Source organism: Pseudoliparis swirei, chromosome 24 (assembly GCF_029220125.1).
Source record: "Pseudoliparis swirei isolate HS2019 ecotype Mariana Trench chromosome 24, NWPU_hadal_v1, whole genome shotgun sequence".
In the NCBI taxonomy this organism is placed as follows: domain Eukaryota; kingdom Metazoa; phylum Chordata; class Actinopteri; order Perciformes; family Liparidae; genus Pseudoliparis; species Pseudoliparis swirei.
In genome coordinates this window covers 9,893,012-9,915,960 of record NC_079411.1, presented here as the reverse complement: position 1 = coordinate 9,915,960, position 22,949 = coordinate 9,893,012, and the positions used below count along the sequence as shown (strand labels likewise).

The following is a 22,949-nucleotide window of genomic DNA, read 5'->3' as shown; positions in this document are numbered from 1 at the left end:
CAGTGAACGTGTGTGTGTGTAACTAGGAAGAGGGGACTGAATATGCGTGTGTAACTTGGACAGTGATGTACAGGACAGGGGACATTTTATTCATTTTTATTCAGAAATAACAGTTTCTCAACAGTTCCATCTTATCACCTATCCTTCTCTCCTCGCTCTCCTAACTCTCCAAACTATCTCTCTCTCTAAACTCTCCAAACTCTCAACCAACAACCCACATTTTGAATGGAGCCTGAGGGGTTTATATTGCTGTCAAACCTCCCGGCAATATCTGAACCACTTCCCGAAGAAGTCACGTGGTACAGCCGGGCAGCGAGGCTTCGGACGTCATCATTTTTGGCTCCTCCCCTAAATGAAGCGCGCCTCGATACGCGCTTCGAGGAAACGCCCCCCCCATTACTCGACACACGCTTCGAAGCGTCGGCACATCTCGTAACAACACTACTTTTTGGAACCTTTTGCCTCAAGTAAAGAGACTTTTTGTTATTCACATTGAGTCCAGTCCTGTTCCTCTGCGCATGAGCTCTTGTCCCTTGCGTGTGCGTGTGAAATATCTTAATCTGAAGAGTTACTAGTTATTTGAGTTGTTAGTTAAATGAACTGATAAAGGAACAACTTTCTGTCAAACGAAGTGATGAAGTAGAAGAATAAAGTAACTCGTAAATGCAAATAGTCAACGTTTGTCAAAACTGTACGTAAAATAAATAAATGTACAAAAGTAATTAATGTAGTTACTTTACACCAGTGGGAGAAACGGGAGAGAGCAAAAGCAGAGGAAAGGCGTCACCATCGCAAATTACCAGATGCCTTCTGGGATAAATTCCTAAACTGGCCCCATGCCCGGTGCATATCGGTTTAACTTTACTCTGCACAAGGGGTGTTTTACGTAGTTTGGTTAACATTTCTCGTCATCTGTGTGCATGTGATGTCCCTGTCTAACTATTCATTTCTGGTGGTTGAGGTCGTTTCACAGGCTGCAGTGAACTCTGTAGTGTCTATGAATCTTCTGTATGCCCCACGTCATAGAAATGATTTGAATTAGATTTAGTTCTTAAAAGCTTGAACATTGAGAAAATTGAGGATATTTCACATTATATTCCAACAATTAAATAGGATGTAGTTATCATGACACATTTCTTGCGACATAAGTACATTTTGTACAATTAGCAGAAGGGCTAAAGAAAATGTACACATTGTAAATTGCAGTTTATATTTATGAAGCCTCCGCAATGATCCCTGCCGTGAAAACTACATTACCCATGATCCTCAACGCTCATATCGAGTCATTCAGGAAAAAATGGCGGCGTCCAAACCCTCGACAGACGCGAACAAAAACATCCCAGAATATGAATACGCTGACGTGAACACCACCGCATTTCATATCGGTTCTTTCAGAAGCGAGTGGCTGAACAGACTGAAGCCGAGCAACTACTCCTATCATTGGGAAGACGAGAGCACGTTTGATGCTAACTTTTCTAAAGAGACGGGGATCAGTGGGGAGACGCTGACTGAGCTCAAGTCCATCTGCAGGTAGTCACACTACGTGCAGTCTACGTTTGACCTCGCTACTGAACATTTAGAGACATGTATCGTGTCTTGTGAAACGGTTTATCTCTCTCCGTGTAACAATGTTTATAAAACACCACGAAATTGCACTAAAGCAATCAGCTACAGCTGTCTTTATTCGAAGTGTTGTAAAAACCTTTTCATGTATTCCTTTCAAGTGTCGATTCGCTTCGTTGCCACCCTGAGGACCAGCAGCCGGAGACAGATGTTGTTCCTCCTGACCCAACTCTGAGAACACTGGTGTATGATTCTCCCTCAACCGCCACTATTTATAATAATAAACCAACGGAAGGTTAAAAAAACAACACAACATATAACGCTCTGTGATTTTGTTTTTAACAGACAAAGAAAAAGGAGACAAGATCACAGAGCTGCTAGCAAAGTCCAAAAGAATAGGCACGACCTCTACGCTGATGAACTGGTGGGTCCATTGGCGTAAAATAGATAGTGTGCTGCACTGACATGTGTTGAAACCTTTTATTGTATCTCAATATATTATACTCTTCATATGATTCTCAGGAGCGTTTAACTGCCGGGAGGGAACCAGAGGCTGTGGTTGACATGGTGCCTGAAGGAGAAGTCATTCTGACCATCAACGTGTACTACCCGGCTACTTATGACAAGGTGAGCTTATGCCTCTTGTGGGAACAAGAACCCTTCAAATCTGACATGATATTCTCCATGGTACTGACGTTTCCCTTCCACTCCCTCCTTCCCCCTAGTTTAGCTACGCCAGACCCCACATAACTCTGCTGATGACGGGCTCCCACAGCTTGGCAGAGCTCAGGGATGCCATCTGCTGTGTCAGCGACTTGCAAGTGTGCGGAGAGTTCAGCCACACGCCGGACATGGCGCCAGAGTTCATCAGCAAAGTGAGCACATCTACAGTCCATCTGAAATGACCTGCAAGATCTGAACCTAATCATTATATACCCCTTTGTTACATGAAACATATCTATTTTTTGGTATTGATTTTATAAATATTTGCACACACGACCAACTCTTAAAACCTGGAGGTGATTTTATTTTTCAGGATCATTACAAGTCAGCTTTTTTTTTTTTGGAAGGAGTTTTCTATAACGACACGCGATACCCCGAGTGTCAGGACATCAGCGCGTAAGTTTAAACTCCAGACAAATTGAATGATTGCATAACATAATCTCTCAGCTGTACAATATTGACCCTGTGTTTGACAGCAATTCCTCTTTGCCTGATCAATGAAAAGTCCAGTGTGTCGGATATAGGGTGATCTATCTTTTAGCTTTGTTCATTGTCCTGTTTTTATCCCTTCTTTTTTCTTTTGTTCCAATTGATGGTAGGAATGTTAACACAAACATTCTGGCGCCAGCTGCCAAATCTAAAATATGATTGAAAATAATACATTAAGGCGTTCTTCAAATTTGTATTGTCATGTAGATCAACTCAGCTATTGTCATTTCTGCAGAGTTAACACACATATAGGCATGATTTACTCTTTTGTCCTCTTTTTGTCTTTAACCTCTTGAAAAATGCATGTGCCATCAATTCATGTAATAGATGCATTATTTTTAATTAATTTATAAACCCCTGGACTCAGGATCCTGCAAAATATTAAACATCACCTTTGTGTGGACAAAATACACAATGTTAACTTCACCACCCTCTGATAAAATGCAGGCTTCATCCACTTTATTTATATATGCAGGGCAGGCCTTGAGTGAAGTTGTGGTGCTATTGTTAACATGGCAGCTCGTGCAATGAGCTTCCGATTTAAAAGATTGGTTTTCAGAGGATTTAAAAATGTTGTTTATCAATGGCGCCTTGCCGACTGGAGTTACAGCCACGTTTAGAAACTTTATGAATAATACCAAAAGTAGATCGGAGGAAGTGGTTTGAAATATTTGGGGCAGAAGTATTCTCAGAATTACAGCTGAAAAGATAAACACATTTATTCACGCCACATTTAACTTAAATAAACAGACACGTCTTTGGTAATCTTGTAATGTACCTTCTTTGTGTTTATGCTACAGGATTATCATTGAATGGGCAAAGGCCCACAACTTCCCATCCTACAGCCAAGCCAAGATGCAAGACACAAGATTTGTGGATATGAAAGTGAAAGTGGGCTTCCCGTACCTCTACTGTCATCAGGGAGACTGCGAACATCTCGTCATCATCACAGACATCAGGTCAGTGCCGTGTGTTTCCCCTTATTATTCACGATTAAAAGGTATTGAATACATTAATATGCAAATAATGCCTCAATTGGTTCTGAAATGTCTTAAATCAATCGTTAAAAAGTCTTCAAGAAGTATGGTTATTCTTTTATTTCCTTTTTTATGATTTTACAATGTATATTTAATCTGTAAATAATTGGTAACGTCCATTTGTTAAAAAATTCACTGAATGCCTAATGCATTAACGTCATGCAGGTCAGGATGGCGGAACCAACAGCGCTCTGAAACTGTTCTATTCAACCAAGAGTTTTTCCACGTGGCTGAACCGCTCCGAGGCAATGGGTGCTTCCCACGCCTCTTAATTGCATCAGTTTCCCAGCTGATCAAGTCAATCAGCTGATCACGTCTGGATCAGATTTCAGTCAGCTTTAACAGCGAGAGACTTCTAACAGAGTTTGTGTCTGAACACATGATCGGTGTAACCGAGTGGTTATCTCAACAGTCCCAACAGTTTTTAGCAAACATTCTAATAAAGATCCACTTAAAATATTGATAACAATGATCCTATAATGTTTTCAGTAGATTTAAGAGTTAAACTACTTCTAATAATAATAATACAAATAATAATAAAGACAGTTATTATCACTGTCAGAGTGGAGATGTTTTCTCTCTCCAGTCTGTTAGTGTTTCCTCTCTGCATCTGATTTAAATTATATCCATGACAAAAGGTGTTGAGAAAAATGACAGATCAAGAAATGACATCTTTTCATAAATGAATATTGTCCTTTTGTTATTCAGACCTACAATGAACATATATTTTAACCAGATGGTGAATGAAAAAAACCAAATCTAATATATAACTTAATCTGTGATCCGTCTTCACTCTGTAGCATCAAATAACAGGGCGCGTGTCATGCGTTAAAACACTTCCTAAAATCCCCCTCTCGTACCTCCTCGATCATGGCTCCTTGGAGCAGATTAAGAGCTTTGGGACGGCCGGCAATATGGCGGCGCAGGACAACTTCCGGTTCATTCGAGGAGCGTGGAAACAACAATCAAGAGACTTGGATGTGCCCAATATATACGAGCCAGTAGAACCCGACATGCAGAGTGAGGCTAAGTGTCCTCGTCGTCTTTTTGCATTTGATCCCAATGAGAGTGTGTATGAGGACACCTCGAGTGCTGCCAGTATGAAACAGACAAACACTATCTGGACATACAGCCTAAGAAACACAAAACTCCTCAGTCAACCCTCCAATAGACACCAGATATTTCTCAGTTCTTTTCCACTTTCTGTGCCCTCGTCCCCACCACGTTAAGTAATTAATGTGGGCTTTCTTTGGTTATGAAGTTGGTCTTAAAGCTCTAGTGAGTCGGATCTCGCTGCATGTAGCAGTGAGGTTGCAAATTGCATTCGACATAATCTGTTCTTGCATCTCCGGCTCTAAAGAAGTGGGCCCTGTCTTTGCACACCCGTTACAGACTGACCCACGCGAACGACTGCCTGGACAAGAAGCTGTATCCACTTCTCACAAACAAGTTCAGGGTCGTCACCCAGAAGTGTGCCGTCTGCCACCTCTACATCGGAAGGTGAGTCAAAATCTGTGACGCATAAACCGCTTTGGTGTTCTCGAACTGTGAATACGAGTTTACCATCCGTCTCTTTCCAGATGGGTTACCACCAACGACCGGTTTGCTCCGAGTGACCCGTGTCTCTTCTGTGACTTGTGCTTCCGGATGCTGCACTACGACACTGAAGGCAAGAAGCGTGGAGATTTCCAGGCCTATCCCTACGTGGACCGTGGCGCATTCAACTGATTATTTTCTTTGGATCAGTTCACTTATTTATGCTGTGTAATACACTGCAATGTTTTATATCCCAGAAAAACGTTGAGACATTTGGGAAATTTATATTGTTGTTTTTGTACATTAATGCAGCTTTTGAATCCATCAGTAACATTTACTGGAGAACATGTTTAACATACATATTTACATTTACGTACAAATTTGTTAAAGTTTGAAACAACACATTCTTGGTTCTATTTAGTAAAAGTTTAAATGCGTGGTTTGATCATTTGATAAAAGATTCTCAAAAGCAACCGTCATCAGATTTTGATTTAAAATACAGACATTGCCCTTTTCCAATTGATTACACTCGCTATAAACCTGTGAGAATGGCATAAATATACAGAGGTTTTGTAAAATAACTAAACCAAATCATCTCACGAAATCCATTTCTAGTAGCTCGGGGAACAAATGGAACTCGTTAGCCAACAACAATATCCCCGGTGGTAACAGTCAATTAAAATCAAGCTTCATCAATGGAGGAAGACCCGAGTTCAGATCTTTGAGTTGCTCTGTACCAAAACAGCAAAGCCTGATTGCCACGAGCCCTGTGTAATCACTGAGAATATAGTATTTAAAAAGACAAAAAGGAATACTATATGTACTTTATTATTGGATGCAGAAACAGGTCAGCAGACAGGCACAAAAAATACTCTTATTTACATCTACGTTAAAAACAAAACTTTTTAAACAAGACACTTAAACATTGGCAAACTCTGGAATTTTGTTTGAGAACTTTTAAAATGTTAATGGAGCCAATATTTAACATGGTAATGACACGTCTAACTACAACTAAACATCTGTACTTCAATACACTGCAAGTTAAGATTAAACTATTGATTCTGTTAGTCATATGACATACATATGCAGATTGAGTCCATGAAAAGCCAATGGAAAGAGGACCAGGCGGTACTAATCCCGTCTCCGTGAGCATGCTCATCAAGATCTAAAAGATCTAAGTCATTACTCAAATTCAACAAGTGTGACAGAATATCTAAAAGGCAAAGATTACGCAAAGTAAAAAAATATGGTAGTTAGTTTATCTCGGGGGTGGAGGGGTTTGATGTACTGAAACCTTGAAGCAGCAACACTGACAAACAGTCGGTAAACTGGAAACCAGTGATCACTATCAGTCATCAAAAGGAGCCGGACAGGCGACGCCCAGTTTGAACAAAGCAGCAAACGTCTTCTCTTGTCTACCGGCAAGTAGGGCTTCAAGTGGACTCCTGAGCTTTTGGGGCACTACAGTCAAAAACAATGAAGAAATAGGTTAAGAGAGTATCAACTTCTTCACAGCCATTGTTTAAAAAAATATTAAAACACAATGAACCGCACTGGGTGACATGTTCAATGAACATGGTTGCTGTAGTTATCTCGAGTCCATCCCACATACATTGCGTCCTTTACGACTCACGAGAGCACCAAATGTGTCTAAATCCACAACCTAAAATAGTCCCGAAGAAAAACAGTTTGAATAACATTTGCCAGATACTACAACACCCAACGGTTTTAGAAAATGACTGACTTATTGGATGAATGTAATTTAAAACTCTTTACAAAAGATACATGTTTTTGGTAGGAGGCAATAGGCGTGTGGCAGGGAGTGGCAGACTAATATGGGATTTGCGAACAATAAGAAAAAAATAAAGACAGTATTATACTTAAAGATATTGTTTCGTGACTGGATTCTTATTACTAACTTGAAGCTAAATAAACTAACTTCTTCTTCTTTGACTAAGTGAGTCTCCACGTGACCTCACTCCTGCACTTCAGCAATCGACTCCCCACAGAACACGAGAGAGACGGGTTCAATGTTCACTGCACTACATTTTATTTGCAATACATATGCAAACTAGAACGGGCACTCGGTAGAGCGCATACCTTCGCATATCACAAGATTGGGCATTGAATTATGAACATTTTGGCATTAGTTGCATGCCAATTGGATACAAATTGACCGTGCTATGGTAGAAAAATGATTTTGACCTATCCATGACCTTGACCGTTGCCCCGATTGATCCCAAAATCTAATCAAATGGTTCCCGGATAATAACCAATCATCCCACCAAATTTCATGCGATTCAAGAATATGTTGACCTTTTCATGACCTTGAACTTTGACCCGATCGATCCCAAAATCTAATCAAATGGTTCCCGGATAATAACCAATCATCCAACCAAATTTCATGCGATTCAGTTAAAAACTTTTTTTGTTATGCGAATAACACGCATAAAAATAAATAAATAAATAGATAAATACACGGCGATCAAAACATAACCTTCCGCATTTTCACCGCGAAGGTAATAAAAGAGTTGCGTCTTCGGCTCGTCAAGATGCTCTGACGGTACTTACAACAACTACAAAATAAAGTACACAACACACGTTGATATAGCATTATTAGCATATAAATGAAAGAAAAACAACTTGCCCTCCAACTTGCGATCAGTTCGTCAGCGAGTCAAAGTGGATATTGGTGCCGGATGCAATGGATTCCGTTCACGAGGATGGGCTGTTGCATGTGTCGGGTGAACTACCTTTGATTTTCCATCGCGGAGGTGTCCTCAAGAAGCCTCTGTCTCTCCGTCTCCTGCCTCTTCTCCTCAGGGCTCATATCACCATTTGTCATCTTGTCTTTAGGCGGAGCAAAGAGAGACACACAGGCTCAGTCAGACAGAACATCGGCCCAAACCTAGAACACCACAGAGGAGAACTCACAGGAGCATGTGATGACACATGCTGAGCTCCAGAACATAATGGGGGAAACGCGATTTTCCATCCATTCGACATGCCGTACGATAGACAGAGACCTTTCACATGGACACTTTTTAGTGGTGATGCAGCACGTACAGATAAAGTGAGTGATAAAGCTTGGATATTTTCTTCCTGAGAACATCAACTACAGAGGCCCCATTATGTCCTCCTGGGAGGGGCAGAGGAAAGCTTAAAAGCCTCTCTTTGGTTTTCATATTTGACTGGTGATACTCGATTTACCAATAACAAGCTCACACGCAATATGACACACCTTTCATCACTGTACCAACTGCCCTGAAGTACCGCCAGCTTAAAAACAAACAAATAATAATCAGATCTCATCATAACTTGTTATGCCCGAATGTTTTACATCGTACGGTTTTAGCCCTGGTGATATCCAGTGAGCCAGTGTGTGTAGTCAAGAGCACTAATTAAGGTCACACACACGCGCACACACAAGCATTTGTAAAACGAAGAATGAGAACTGTGTGAGGATTACGATGTAAAGGTGCTTTCAAGCCCTTTATAAAAGGTCATCATGAAGTCGACTGATTTGTCGATTCGTTCCCCTCTCCCACATAAACAAACACACTGACACAAACACACACACACACACACACACAGTGGGAGCCAAAGTCTCAAGGAGTCACAAAGACTTCTTGTGATCCCACTCTTCTCTGGTCCACCTGCGTGTCATGTTCACCCCTTGGCGCAGCGGCACCCTTTCTACTGTAATCATTCACTCGTGTGACCAGATGTTGAAACAAGAAACTCCAGTGAAATACAACATTGCCATGACAGGACCAAAAGTTTAGGCAGAAAAACGAAATACAGAACATGGGATAATTATCAATGTGTCATTATTTGAGGTGATAAGAGGTCTTAAGTGTATTGAGTATGCCAACAGCGATATATGAATAGAGAAAACTATTCTATGCAAGATTCATGTTTCCAAAAGGCACCAAAAGTACCTGGGTGGTTGTCCTTGGCCTGCTCCACTCTCTTCAGCGCTCCCTTCTTGGCGTCCTCGTGCTGCCGTTGCTCAGCGAAAGACTTGTTGAGCACCTGGCTGAGCAAACAGTCGCCTTCTCCAACCAGAAACATACTCTTGAACTTGTTGTACAACATAGTGGCCTTGTCCATGATGTCCTGGCTGGCCTTGAATCTGCGGATCTAGAAGATGGATAGAATGAAGAAGAAAAAAACGAGCGTGGGTTTGATTGTTCAACTTGAAACAGTCGTAGTTTAACTGGGTTCTGGAAAGCGTACCTTCTTGAGGGTGGCAATGAGCTCGCTGTGTTTCTGCAGGTTCTGGGTTGTTACTTGAAGGGCACCGATTTCATCTAATGCGTCCAGGCACTTCTTCATGTCCTGGTGAGGTGGAGGAGGGAAGGGGGGAGTGAGAGAGTGAGAGAGAGATATTGAGGTCCAAAGCAACTCTTATGAAGAAAATGTATTGTGCATGTGGATTTATTGATGGATGTGGAACAATGTTAGAAACGGTGTCCTATAGTTCAGGACAATATTGCTGTAGACCACATGTTATGAATGTGGATATTTGTTTTTGTCATTAAAAAACGTCCAGCCTCCTTTTTTTCAGGTTACACATTGGTGTCCATGCGTGTACCGAGTCACATCGGGGTCGTGTGGCTTTCTACACGACCCTCAATCTGTGAATCATTGATTATTGCAATGGAACCACAGAGGAAAGTATGCTTCTCATTTCGATGAGATGAATCAATCCGAAGCAAAATGCAAAAGAAGGTTTTGTTAGTTTAGTGCATGAAGGGGAATGTGAACAATCATTTGATTGCAAAGCTGTCAGAAGAGGAAGTTGGACCTGGAGATCCGACTCCAGTTTGTAGAACTTACAGGGTTGTCTATTTTCAGAGAAATCTTGATTTCACTGTGCAGTATCTGGAGCTTCACGTCGGTTGACATTTCTGTGGAAAAGAAAACATTGAGATGGAAATGGTTTGTGTGAATTTTAGGATGATTTCTGTTTTACAATTTTTGTTGTAATATGCAGCAGCTTTTTACACGCATTCATGTGCTGTTTAGTGACAATAAAGCTCTAATCAAACAGCAATATCTTGTATTTCATTTACTTTAAATGGGGAGATTTCCAGAAAACAGCACTCACCCTTTTTCTTGACTCCTGTTCTCTCTTCATTTTTCTTCCCATCCTCTTTGTTTGGCCTGCAAGACACAATAACCAAACCACATCAGAAATATATATATATATATATATACACACACGTCTCTGCTAATTACTTTGTGACATCTTAAATAGTGTCAGTCAACATGAGAAGCTGATAAATGTACTTTGTTATTCCAATTAATATTCATGTTCTTTCTCTATTGAGCTTTGTTTGAATACGTACTCTCTCAATTCATCTGCCTTCCGTCGCCGCACATCTTTGTCCATCTCTGAATTTTGGTGTTTCTTTCTGCCTTTGTTTGTCTGAGAATAAACAAAATCAAAATCATGGGCGTGAAAGCGTCATACTGTTCACACACATTTCTAAAAAGGAGGAATCTTGCTGGACTTGACGCCTGCCTCTTCATCGTCAGAGCCTGAGGAGCTGTCGTCCTTCTTCTTCTTCTTGGCTTCAGGCTCCTTCACCTCCGCTTCCTTTCCTTTGCTGTCGTCCTTCTTTCTCTTCTCCTCGTCTCCGCTCTTGGCCTTGTCCTCCAATGCCCTCTTTCTCTTTCTGTCGGCCTCAGCAATGTCCCTAAATGTGAGAAAAAGGGTCAGATTGTTCAAATGTGTGATCAAAACTAAAGAATAAAAGGCATTCCTTCTTCATTGTATGATCAGACAATTCAAGGATGTGGGCCTTGAACCCAGGTGTACAAGAAACACTTATGGAGCCTTTTTAGTTACATTTCACTTCCCGAGCCTTGCTGGTCCTGCTGTTGCTGGAGCAAAAGTAACTTCTCACTTTTGGGCTTCCTACCTCTTCGTTTTGGACCTTCTGCACCTGGTCACAAGAACACACACACACACATCCTAAATCCAGTTCATGCGAATGCAGAGCTGAATGATACAAAGTCTTCTTACGGTATAAACTACATCAGATACAGTGAAAGGGTCCTAATTCCAAAGTGCAATTAATAAGCCACTGTGATTAATTGTCCTTTTATATTTGTTGTATATGTTTCTACCCATCTATCTGTCCCTCTTCTTGACAGCGCAAAGTGGTAAACATCTTGAGGAGTACCAACTTTACAGGTAATACAACGTACCTGAGGGACTAGCAGGACTAGCAGGAGCATCGTGCTTCTCAGTCTCCTGCTCAGCATCACTCTGAAGAAAAAAAGAAAAAAGATAACATACAATCTTATAAAAGGCTTCCAACACACTATTTTCATAGCTTCCATACTCACTGAAAGTAAATGCAGAAATGCATGCTACCAACCTTTTTCTTTCTCCCTCTCTTGGGTTTAGGAACATCTGTAGATTCTTTCTGGGCTGAGCCCTAAAATGAGACCCCTTTGGTTACCATCTAGTACCATCTAGTGTATAACTGTGATATTACACTCGGAAGTATTACATGTGCCAGTGTTTCATTAACAATGACTGTGTGCAAATTACAAACACACAAACATAGTACCGGTACACACTATATACACTCATATGTAAAGTATACATCCTGTGAAATTAGTGTTCAAAAAATTGTATACTTAACCGTCTATGTAAACATTTTTTTAAACATATATCTTGTCTGTTTCTAAGGTCGCTGTGAAAGGGTTTCGTCCTAATTCTGAATTTCTTAAATTTTTTTGCAGTTGCGAGCAGTTCCATTTAGTTTACACATCGTGGAAACAGCATTAACTTACAGCAAACTTTGTAGAAACCATACTTAAGTTTTGTGTATAGTGTTAGGAATTGGGACACAGCTTATGAATAAAAAGAAGAAGAGTCCATCTCATCCTGAGAAAAATACATTCCGAGTCACAACTTACCTTTCTCCAAAGTACACAGAAAGCCATGCAAAAATAATACAACATCAACCAATTGCAAACAGTTCACGTACATCCTGGTTCTGAGGACCCGCCTCAAAGATCAGAGACCCTTCCTCCTCCTCCTCATTCTCATTCTCCTGCTCAGCCTCACTTCCTGGAACCTGAATGCATCCAAGACACAGTGTGTGGTGGTGTAAACGAGTAGTGAAACAAGAGAAAAGTTAGCGAGAATCCTTCTCTTCCACACACTGCTCTTAGAGCACAAGCCTTTTAATTTATTCATACAACATAACGCTGGTAAGCTATTGCTTGCACTGACATTTAATTCAGTATGGAACAGACACACATTACAGAACGAGCAGAGGTGAAACAGCAAAAGAAGAAAGAAGCTGACAGCACAGCAACAAACCAGTAGGATGTCAATGCAGTGAAGCGACTGTGTGCATATTTACTTGTGAACGACAGGTTAGAAGAGCAAAGACTTACTTTGGGTTTCATCCCCTTGTTGTCAGACTCCTCTTCTCCCTCTGGGCTGCTGTCCAAATCTTTTTCAGGAAAAGAATTATGGCCGACTGGCTTCAAAACAGAAACAAACAATTACTGGAGGGTGGTTGTTTTTTTTGTTCTCCCCAACTTCCCTCAGGTCGCTACAACTAATTAAAAATATAAAAACATGTTGATGGCGTTCATACCGTAGGATTAGATAGACAGAAAAAGCCCCATGGCTATAATATGAGACAAGAGTACTCACAATAAAACTGTCAAACTGGATCTGAGGTAACGGCAACATTTGGAGGATAAATAACCAGTATGAAAGCTGCCTTTGGAGGAGACGTACCTTGGGTGCAGTGAGCTCAACTTTTGGGTTGTTCTCAATCTCCCACAATCCTTCATTGAAGCCTTTCCTCTTGTTGGGCTTGGCGTACTTCTCTTTGTTTAGCTGGTACGGAAAGATATCTTTTGGGCCAAGAAAAGCTCTGTTTGAAAAAAGATAATCCAGAATGTCTGTTCTTTCTGATCTATTAAAAATATAGTGTATGTTTACTGGGAGATGGAGCAGCAGCACAGAAAGGTAACAACACAGAAAGGTAACTCTATCTACCACTCATCAAACATTTATGTTGTTAAAGAAACACCTTCAACAGAGTACAATGACAACTCAATAAGAATTATTGTTGCCATGTACTATTTTAAATAATTATACTGCTATGAACTCACTGTATGAATGTGAATATGATCAAACCAATTGCTTTATTAACTACTGTAGTCCACTTTTTGCCAATCACATGAGGATTTAGAACAACAATGAAATGTATTGGCCGGGCGGGATACATCATTTAGTTGTTTACACCTTTTGTATAATGGCAATACAGTAGACAATAAATATAAACGATGGCTTTAAGTTTGCCTTTATTTTTTGTCATACCTTGTACTTTATACCCATCCAACTAAAAAAGAAAAACACAAATTGTTAGCTGTCGGTTACTAACGTTTCATGGGTGCCAAAGAAGAAGATGGGTAGCTTGATAATGGATGGCTTCACAGCACCGTCGGGGACTTCATCAATCTGGTCGAGGCATGAGGAAAAACAGCTTAAAGTTACTTACAGCCATGAACGACAAAGGTCCACACAGAAGAAAAAATACACGTTTCTAGTTCCTCTGTTTTATTCCAGACTTACTCTGGCAGGCCAGTGTGGATAGCCCTTCATCTTGGCAAAGATCAGATCGCCAGGGTTCCAATCTCGAGTCATGTTGAACGTATGACCAAGCTGGAAAAAGAAGACGACATTAAATGAATACGCACCGTAACATGTTTGTGGTGCACTTAATCAATACTGAGCTGCGTATACTCAGGCACGTACAACCTGTACACGGACATTCAGTGCAACAACCCCCTTCACCGGAGGCCGTGCAGGCGTCTCTACGAGGGAATATTATATCATAATAGTTCAGTAAAGTGTTTTTGCAGGACAAATACTTACCAGGAAAACACAACGCACCTCTCCCCCAGCGTCGGATGCACGTTTTCCGCTCCCGCGCAGGACGTCGACAGACTGTACCATTACATGGGAGGAAGGGGGGGAGGGAGGCTATTTCAATTACACTTCTTTACTTCTTCCGGGTTTTTCTACGAAGCAGGACCTAACTGTTTGAGGCACTTTTGGAAAATGAAATGTTATTAAGCTATAGTGAGTCATAATTAGGCCAATGTGGATGTTATGTGCTCGAGTATTTGTAAAAAATAACCACGCTGAGCATTGGTACAACAAAGCTCGTCTCCTCAAGCATTTCGATTGACGTAGGTGTTTGAAAAAAGTGGGCGTCAACTTCCACGCATGCGCTCTCACTCTCAAACCATAATTTACAAATATGATACAGACACGCTAAACGCTGTTGCCATAGAAACTAGTTGGCACACACAAACAGTGAAAATCCTTCGAAGAGATATAAATCTCGGATGTTCTTGGGACCTAGAAAAAGCAGCAGAGTGGGATATCTGCATCTGCACCTCTCTGATGCTTGGTACTGATTCTGAGGCCCCGGGGGTTTTGTATACAGTCTACGGTCCAGCCTTACAGTGAGAACAACATTTATAAAATGGCTCATATCCCTGGTAAAGAAATATATTTTATTTCTTCACTTTCGTTATATTTCAATCAAAAAATTATGAATCAATGACTGAGTTAATAATGTACATACATTTTACAAGATTGACGGACACAATTATGGACAAAATATGGAATATCTTTGGAATCCGTCTGGATGGTATCTATTCAGTGACCTCTAGTGGTGAAATGCTTGAATAACATATCAAGTGGAGCAAAGCTGTCCATGTTTTGGTATTTGCTCCAAAAAGTCAAGAGCGTAAGAATTAGAACAGCGAGCTCACGTTCTGCTTTTCCTGATTTATATTTCATTTGATATGGAGGTTGGTGTGAATTCTCATTTAAAACTAATTAAAATGGATTTAACAGTGATATAGTGCTTCTCACAAACACAAAAGGGAATTCCACTTTTTAAAATATGACAGTATTGATTAATCATGAAGTCCATTAAATGTCAGGCACTACTAGAAAATGGTTGTCACTATTTTCCTGAATCCGTAATTGATATTTTCAAATGTCATTTGTTGTCGATCAACAGTCCAAAAACCCAACAATATTGAATTGCACATAAAAGCTGCAAACTCTTACATAAAAGCAGCTGGAACTTGACACTATTTGAGATTTGGCTTGAAATAAAACCAATGTCCTCTGGGAAAAGTTTTTATTTAAACCCTTGATTATCCCTTAAGAAAAGATTTAAAATAATCCATACATTAAAACAGAAAAGCTTTATATTAACACAACACCGCAGATGGTGAATATATATGAAGGTGACCTCCACATTTGGGGCCTGATATAGATACACAAGCAGGCTTACATAAATCCAAGTCTCCTGTGTGTGTGTGTGTGTGTGTGTGTGTGTGTGTGTGTGTGTGTTAAAGACAATAGAATATGTTGATAGTTGAAGGACAGGCCCATCAGCCACAGGGACCCAGAGAGGGGGATAAGGGAGAGGAGGAGGCCAGGATGGGCCAGAGGCGAGCAGATGAGACAAAAGGAGAGGAGAGAGGTGGAACCCGGGTCCATGCCCAGGAATAACTCACAGGAGCTACCAGGCCCCCTGCCCAGCCTGCGAGGTGAGAGACCTTAGTGTTGGACCCTAGCCAGCTTAGTGGGGTTCCTGCTCAGACACACGGCTGTAACACAGGCCATGGATGGAGCGAAAGAGAGATGACAGTGTGTGTGTGTGCAGTGTGTGTGTGGACATAAATGTGAGTGTGTATCCTTCACCCTGGCAGACGAGGTGTTGGCAGAACATCCCAACCCACTCTGTCTCCTAGGGCCACAAAGTCCTGCTATCCTTCCTCACTCATTTGTTAACCTGCCCTCGCTCACATGCTGAGAGAAGCTACTTTATGTATGACCAGTGCCATTCGAAATCACCTGTCTGTACTTTACAGCTGCCCTCTGGCACATTATGGCCACGAGACATTCCAGATCCCGGGTCCAGGTTTCAGAAAAGGAAGTAGTTTGCTTTTTATGTTCTACATCACCCAGCATCTACAGAAAACTGCTGCAAAGATAGATACTGTATCGCAGCTGATGCTCCAACTCAGAGACACATAGGTAGGTGGGCGGGAGGCTCTCAGGTGGGCTCATTGACTGGTTTCTCCTTCTCGAATGGTCTTTGTCATACATGATAGAAATCTGAGTGGCTTTGGGGTTTGGACTGTTGGTTGCATAAAACAAGACATTTGAAGACGTCACTTGATCAGTGGTAAATAAGAGCAGCCTTTTTTAAAATTTTACAGACAAAACAGTTAGTATAATTTATTATTCATACAAGATGTTTAGCTGTATGAGTGCATCGGTAACACTAATCATCTCAGATAACATGTAGAATACAAAGTGCACTCAAAAAAACGATTCAAGCCCTTCTTAGAGGTGACACATTTAAATATTGTTTGATACATTTAAATAAATCAATTACAAAAATAGATATTTATATTTAATGGGTGTAACACAAAATGCATGAATACTTTCATTTATTAGATTTATTTAGGTTAGATGGTGTGCATATCAACTCAAAATAAATGTGTTTCATTGAGGACTACCCTTTGCGCATGCGCCAGCTGAAAATCAGTTGTTTACATGAGGTGAAGACATTTTCATGGCGGTACGGGGGTGTAGTGGCTAGCACTGTTGCCTCTAAGCCAGAGGCCCGTGGGTTCAATTCCCAGTCGGGGTGTTCCTTCTTTGTGGAGTTTGCATATTTTGTTAGTTAGTTAGTTTATGTTTTGAGTTGGACAAAAACAAATTTATTTAATTTAATTAATATCGTTATTTTATTTGACATGTATTTGATACAAATGAGTTGGACTAACTTAATTACATTTTATTGCACTGATGTGCTAAATTTGAGTTGGAGTTGCATATAATTATTGGATGGAAAACCTGCCAACAATTTAATTGAGTTCATCCAATGAGTCATTTCTTTGAGTGTGGTGGTAGTGACCACTTTTGCCTAAATGTATATTTTTCTGATAAAGTTACACACATTTACCTGTGTTTCAGAGCAGGACTTAGTATATTCAATCTGTATTATTTCTGCTTTTATTAAAGTAAAGGGTCTGAATACTTCTTCCATGACTCACATCAATAGACTGGAAAACAGAAGCCACAGAATTTTAGGGGAGATAAAAACAATTTACAGATTTTAAACAGTTGGTCAAAACAGATTAGCAAAAAATAGAATGAAGCTACCAATTTCAAATATTTATCTTTTTGAATTCATTACATAATATACAAGTTCTGTTTTGGGCAAGTTACATGAGCAGAAGCCGATTATGTAAAACAATCTTTATGAAGAAACAAGTTGTATGTGTGTTTCTATGTGTGTACGTGGATTCAAGAAAGTGCACACAATACACACACACACACACACACACTCTCACACACACACACACACACACACACACACTTCAAATGTGCATATTGGTTGTCTGTCCTAAATTGTCCCTATCAATGTTAAATTAAACCCATAACACTTGTTATTTTAAATATTAATTAAAATGACAATAGATATGCTGCTGAGAAACAACCTATAGGACAAGTTGCATTTTAATTACATTTTCCAAAATCAAATTTGCCTTAAAGAGCTTCACAATCTGTATAAAATACAACGTGATCTATCTTTAAACCCTCTTTTTGAACGAGAAAAAACTCTCCAAAACTCTATCGCAGAAAAAAACCCAGACAGACCTCACCCTAAATAACCTCATCTGCCATTACTCAGTCCTATCAATACTGATGGAAATTAAAAAGGTATCTCTGCTTCAAACTTTGTGCAACATTATTGATTTTGTTTTCTTTCCCATGTGGCATCATCTGAAGGGCACCTACCCTGGACTTGAATGAGCGATGGTGTCCTTGAGCGTGTGCGTGTTTTTTTAAATGTGCGTGTCATACACATAGATTGGCATCTTTCCCCTTACTGCTGGCAACCCTTCAGCATGTTCGGGGAATGGACGGGGGTGCCACTGGAGAATGATGAAGTAGTCGCAAGACGGGTCAGAACATTCATTAACACCATACCAAAGTTTGTCGATAAATAATGCTTAATTTGGCAAGGACTTGGCAAAGTAGCATCTCATACGTCTACATAGTTGTGGTACAGAGGCCTTCCTCTCACAGGGTTTCCTTTTGCATTATTATAATTGTTAAACAAACTTGTTTTATTTAGGCACACACTCTGAGTTCTCTGGTTCATTATTACACAGTGAAGATGGCAGAGGGTACAGTTTGGTGGATTTCTAAAGGAGGCGTCCAAGAGCTTCACATATTCACTGGGAAAGCTCAAAGAGGCAGGAGAGAGAGAGAGAGAGAGAGAGGAAGATAGAAAGTCAGGCCCTCGGACAGCAGGTGAGTGTGTGAAGGCAGGGTATGACAGATGCTTCTGTCAGCGTTCCAACAGTCGCCGCTTTGTGGGAGCAGCACAGATGCCTCCCCGCCCCCCCCCCCCCCCCACACCTTCCCTCCCTCTCTTCTCTCCCTCCCTCCCTTCCTCTCGACAGGCTGCGATGTGGGGATAACAAGACAGGAGCAGTCCTCTCAGCAGTAAAGTGACCACACTGGCACGGTGCTACATGTGGACGTGGGGGAGGCTGAGGTGATGGAGAGGTCCAGGCCTGGGCCCAAGGCTTGAGGAGATCCCAGCGGCGGTGGGGGTGGAGTTATAAATGTGGGGGTCAGTGCGAGAGGACAGGGGAAGGGCTCCCTCTCGGAGCTGTGGGAACCAGCTGAGACATGGGGTCCGTGGCGGTCCTGCCTGTGAGGGAAGCAGATGTTTTCACTCGGGGGTGTGCCAAGTTTGCAGAGCAACCTTCAGCTGCTTGGAGGTCAGGTCTTTAATAAGGGGGCTGGGCGCGGGACATTTTCGGAGGCAAATGCTTCAACTTTGATACAACAACATATTAATTATGGAGGTAGACCATAGGGCAGAGGGTTGTAGCGGAACATCCCACCCCACTGGTTTGGAGCCCCAATCAGGCTGACATTAGCCAAGACGGGCTGGCAGATTTACTGCTGTCCCAGCACCAGCCCTCCCTTTCAACCAGACCTTTGGATCGCTTCGATCTCAACTGGCTCTTGTGTTTGAGGTGATATCCAACAGCAACAGTTTATTTGCTTTAAAAATCAAATGTTAGTGTTTATAGATCCATTACAGCTGCTCTTAGCAACATTTTAAATAAAAAAAGCAATAAAATGACTAGACTGGGAATGGGGTCACTGTATATAAGAAGCAGTCACTGTGAAGTCACATGCTCAAGTTCAGCATTTTCACTGTCGCCATTTAGTTTTTTTTGCAACCAGAAATGACAAAAGAGGGTGGAGCCAAGTACAACATAATACTGAATTAGGCCTTCTCAGATGACCAATAAGGTGACAGTGACCTGTCAATCACAATGTAGCCTCGTCCTAAAGCATACCTTAATGGTATATTTGACTCTAAATGGGACCACTAAATTAACACGCTACATTGAAGACGACTTGAATGAAACAAACAATGCGAGTTTAAGGCACTTCTGAGCTGACAGAATTATCATCTTTTTCGCTGCAGTTACCCTCACAAAGATTATAAATTCTTTAATTGTTCTAATTTTAAAGCCCATAAACTTGATTGTTTTGGTTTAAGATCACATATTCTCATCAGCTGTTTTCAGCAACAAAAGAAAAACCACTCTGCTCAACCCGCTGTATGCTACCTGCCAAATACGACTAAATAGAGGAGCATTTAGCTGCATGTTGATAGAGACCAAAAAACAGAGATAAAAGGAGAGTGAATATCGGACAAACACTCACCAGGTGGCCAGACCCCGGATTTTAAATTTAAATCTTGCTCCCCACCTAACTTGATTACCAGAACCCCTTTCTACAGTGATAATGTGTCTATATTCTATTTCCAGCTCAATAATTTACCCCATAGATGCCAAAAAAACTATAGCAGGTTTGCACACTATTCATAGTGCTAATTACCCAAGTCATTCAGAGAAGACAACTCACTTTTGATTGTTTTTGTTTTGCTGTGCAATCCAATTTCACTGGCGTTCTCCAAACCGTCCGTATGAATTGTGGGAACCTGTTTCAGCAAACAAGCTCACACACGCCAACTAACTGTATGATACCTGCCCTGCATGAGATAGCAGAGAGACGAAATAAATGAGTGGATGGTGAAGAAAGTCAAACATCCAAAAGCCAGAGTGACCCAGATATTTTTCTCAGGAGCTAAACAGTGAGTGAATATTGGGATGATATTCTACAGTTAGTGAGAAAGAGGGCTATAGAGGAGGTGGGGGGGGGGGGGGGAGGGGGGCTCAGTCACAAGTTAGGTAACAGTTTGCTGTCACATCAATTCACAACACATACCTTTGTTTTCCTAAGCTTTGGAAACAGTGATACATTTAACGACTATCAGCACAGCATCAGCACCTTCTTCTCCTGTTTTCTTTTATATTGACAAGTGACATTTTGAAAAGCTGCACGAAATAGGACAATTAGTTTCATCATGGAGCCACAGTGATTACAAAAAAAAATGATCCTCAGACTTTATTACTTCCCAGCCAGATGACTTAAGAAGGGAGTTTCACCTCATCTCAACCTTTGCATTGATTTTCGAGAGAGTGGGAGATCTAGGGATTACTTTGGAGAGCAGCAATGAAGACCTAGCTTATTGGGTCTTTTTTGTATTTGGCAAATGGGCTTGACAAAGATGGAGGAGACAAAATCTAGGGCTTACAGCTGCGGCACCCAATCGGGGGAACTTGAAAGCAGCGCTGGGATGGGAAGCTGGGAGAGTGGGTACCTCATTTAGGAGTGGTGAATTTGAGCAGGGGGCATGGGGAAATGCTTAACGTAAACCACAGAGGCCCCAACAATCGTCAGAAATTGAGACGTTTTAAACCTTTAACCGGGGACTGTGATCAAAGCGGCAGCGGATCCTCACTTGAGTGTGAAAGCGGAACCGGAGGGAACAGAGGGGATTGTGGGGGATCATGGCAGGTTGAAAACGTAAAATCAGCACATTAGCTTTAAAAGGGCGTCAGAATATAGGATGATCAGGGGATCATTGGACCCGTGGGGGACCGGAGAGAATCCAGTATGTACCAAGCTGAGCGGAGGAAAAATGAGGCCACTGCTCGCTGGAAAGCCTCTCTTATCAAAGATGCAGTTAGAGTGGGAATAATGTAACTTCATACACAGGTTTGGCTTGAAATCTCTCAAACTATCTTCAAATACATGTTGCCATTTGCAAATACATCTAATGCCAGCGTGTACTTTACAGTTGAGTCACATTACAAATGAGCAGCTTTCATAAGAGTAAACTTTTCTCTCTAAAGTTCAGCTGCAAAGTCATTTACAACTCTGACAACCATTTCATCTTATCTGAGAGAGAGAGAGAGAGAGAGAGAGAGAGATGCCTACATAACAGTTCATCCTCAAACCTCCCTCTGACATATCCTGTGATCTGACGCGTAGCAGGTCCAGGTATGGACCTCACGTCTCCTACCCTTTAAAACGCACCTCAAACAGAGCACAAATTAGTCCGGTTCATCCCCCCTTCACGCTGCAGCCTCTCCCAGTCGCAGGGCTAATTCAGAGGAGCACCAGCCTTGCAGCAGGGCTTCTCGCTATGCTGAATTATAAATCAAAGAGCACTTACAAGTCACCGCTTGCTAATTACACGTTCACTTCGCTCCTTTTTCTCCCTGCCGTGTCACTTTACACTACGATCACTGGGAAGCAGTGGAAGGTACAGAGACCTGTAACTGGCTTTGAGCTAATCACGGCTAAGTGACTGAGCTAAGATGATATCAATTATTTTTCTGTGATTACCATGTGCTACATTGATGTTAATGCCAACCACTTGCTCACACTTTGGGCTCCGTCCTTGATGTGCTCTTCCCGGCTGATGCACCCAGAATAGAGGCCAAACTGCACAGCTCGTGCGTCTCTTCTCTTCTGTACCTTCAGTTTAAGATATTTTTATCTGTAAAATCCCTCTTCTCCTGCACAGTATTTGTGACTTCCTCATCCCCTTCATGTCCTCTGAGTGTCATTCCCCCCCCCCCTCCGTCTGGGAGGCGAACCAATTCATCACTGGCCAAAGGAGGGCCTTCACTTTGTCTGTGTTTGAGGCTCTCCCACCTGAAGCTGCTCTGCTAATGAAAGGGGGTGCTGCGTCCCGGTCAGTCCACGGAGACTTCAGGGGGCAAGAAGTCCAGTTCCACGTCCAACTTGGGGAAGTAATTACCCCTTTGGTGGACCGCTGAGAGGAGCCCCTACCGCCGGCCAGAGCAGCTCGCACTCTGTGGACTTTCACGTAAGGGCCTGTGGCCCGGCCCCCATCGTTAGGGAGGCCCCTGAAGCTGGATGTCATATGACCCGAACGGGGGTGATGCAAAGGGGTCGTCTCAGCACGCCTTGGCCCCGATAGTCGGTATTGGCGAAAGGATCGGAGGACCGGTGCCAAACTCAGCAGAGGAGAGAAGAAAATGGGGAGATGGAAGAGGAGGGGCTTTGACAGGAAGAGGAATGAACTGTCAGGGAGAGATAAA

General features: G+C 41.7%; 2 protein-coding genes across 4 annotated transcripts; one reads left to right on the top strand and one right to left on the bottom strand.

Annotated features, from left to right (window-relative positions):
- The first annotated feature begins 1,297 nt into the window (after positions 1–1,297).
- snapc3 (small nuclear RNA activating complex, polypeptide 3) lies at positions 1,298–5,821 on the top strand. Its single transcript, XM_056409773.1, has 9 exons — positions 1,298–1,530; positions 1,725–1,808; positions 1,909–1,987; positions 2,086–2,190; positions 2,289–2,438; positions 2,600–2,682; positions 3,576–3,734; positions 5,205–5,312; positions 5,393–5,821. The coding sequence occupies exons 1-9, from the start codon at positions 1,298–1,300 to the stop codon at positions 5,538–5,540; spliced, it is 1,149 nt and encodes a 382-aa protein (XP_056265748.1). The 3' UTR covers positions 5,541–5,821.
- Positions 5,822–6,158: 337 nt separating this feature from the next.
- On the bottom strand, positions 6,159–14,331 carry psip1a (PC4 and SFRS1 interacting protein 1a). 3 transcript variants are annotated; one of them, XM_056409769.1, is made up of 17 exons: positions 14,272–14,331; positions 13,969–14,058; positions 13,778–13,854; positions 13,126–13,264; positions 12,774–12,863; positions 12,359–12,448; positions 11,741–11,800; positions 11,568–11,628; positions 11,206–11,302; positions 10,879–11,053; positions 10,703–10,782; positions 10,462–10,517; positions 10,191–10,261; positions 9,588–9,689; positions 9,290–9,491; positions 8,102–8,198; positions 6,159–6,809 (listed from the first exon to the last, which is right to left on the bottom strand). In XM_056409769.1, exons 2-17 carry the CDS (start codon positions 14,038–14,040, stop codon positions 6,782–6,784), a joined length of 1,497 nt encoding a protein of 498 aa, XP_056265744.1. In that variant the 5' UTR covers positions 14,041–14,058; positions 14,272–14,331; the 3' UTR covers positions 6,159–6,781. The 3 variants fall into 3 exon arrangements, with proteins under 3 accessions (XP_056265744.1, XP_056265745.1, XP_056265746.1); XM_056409770.1 differs by lacking the exon at positions 14,272–14,331 and adding an exon at positions 14,152–14,222; XM_056409771.1 differs by lacking the exon at positions 12,359–12,448.
- Between the last annotated feature and the right edge of the window lie 8,618 nt (positions 14,332–22,949).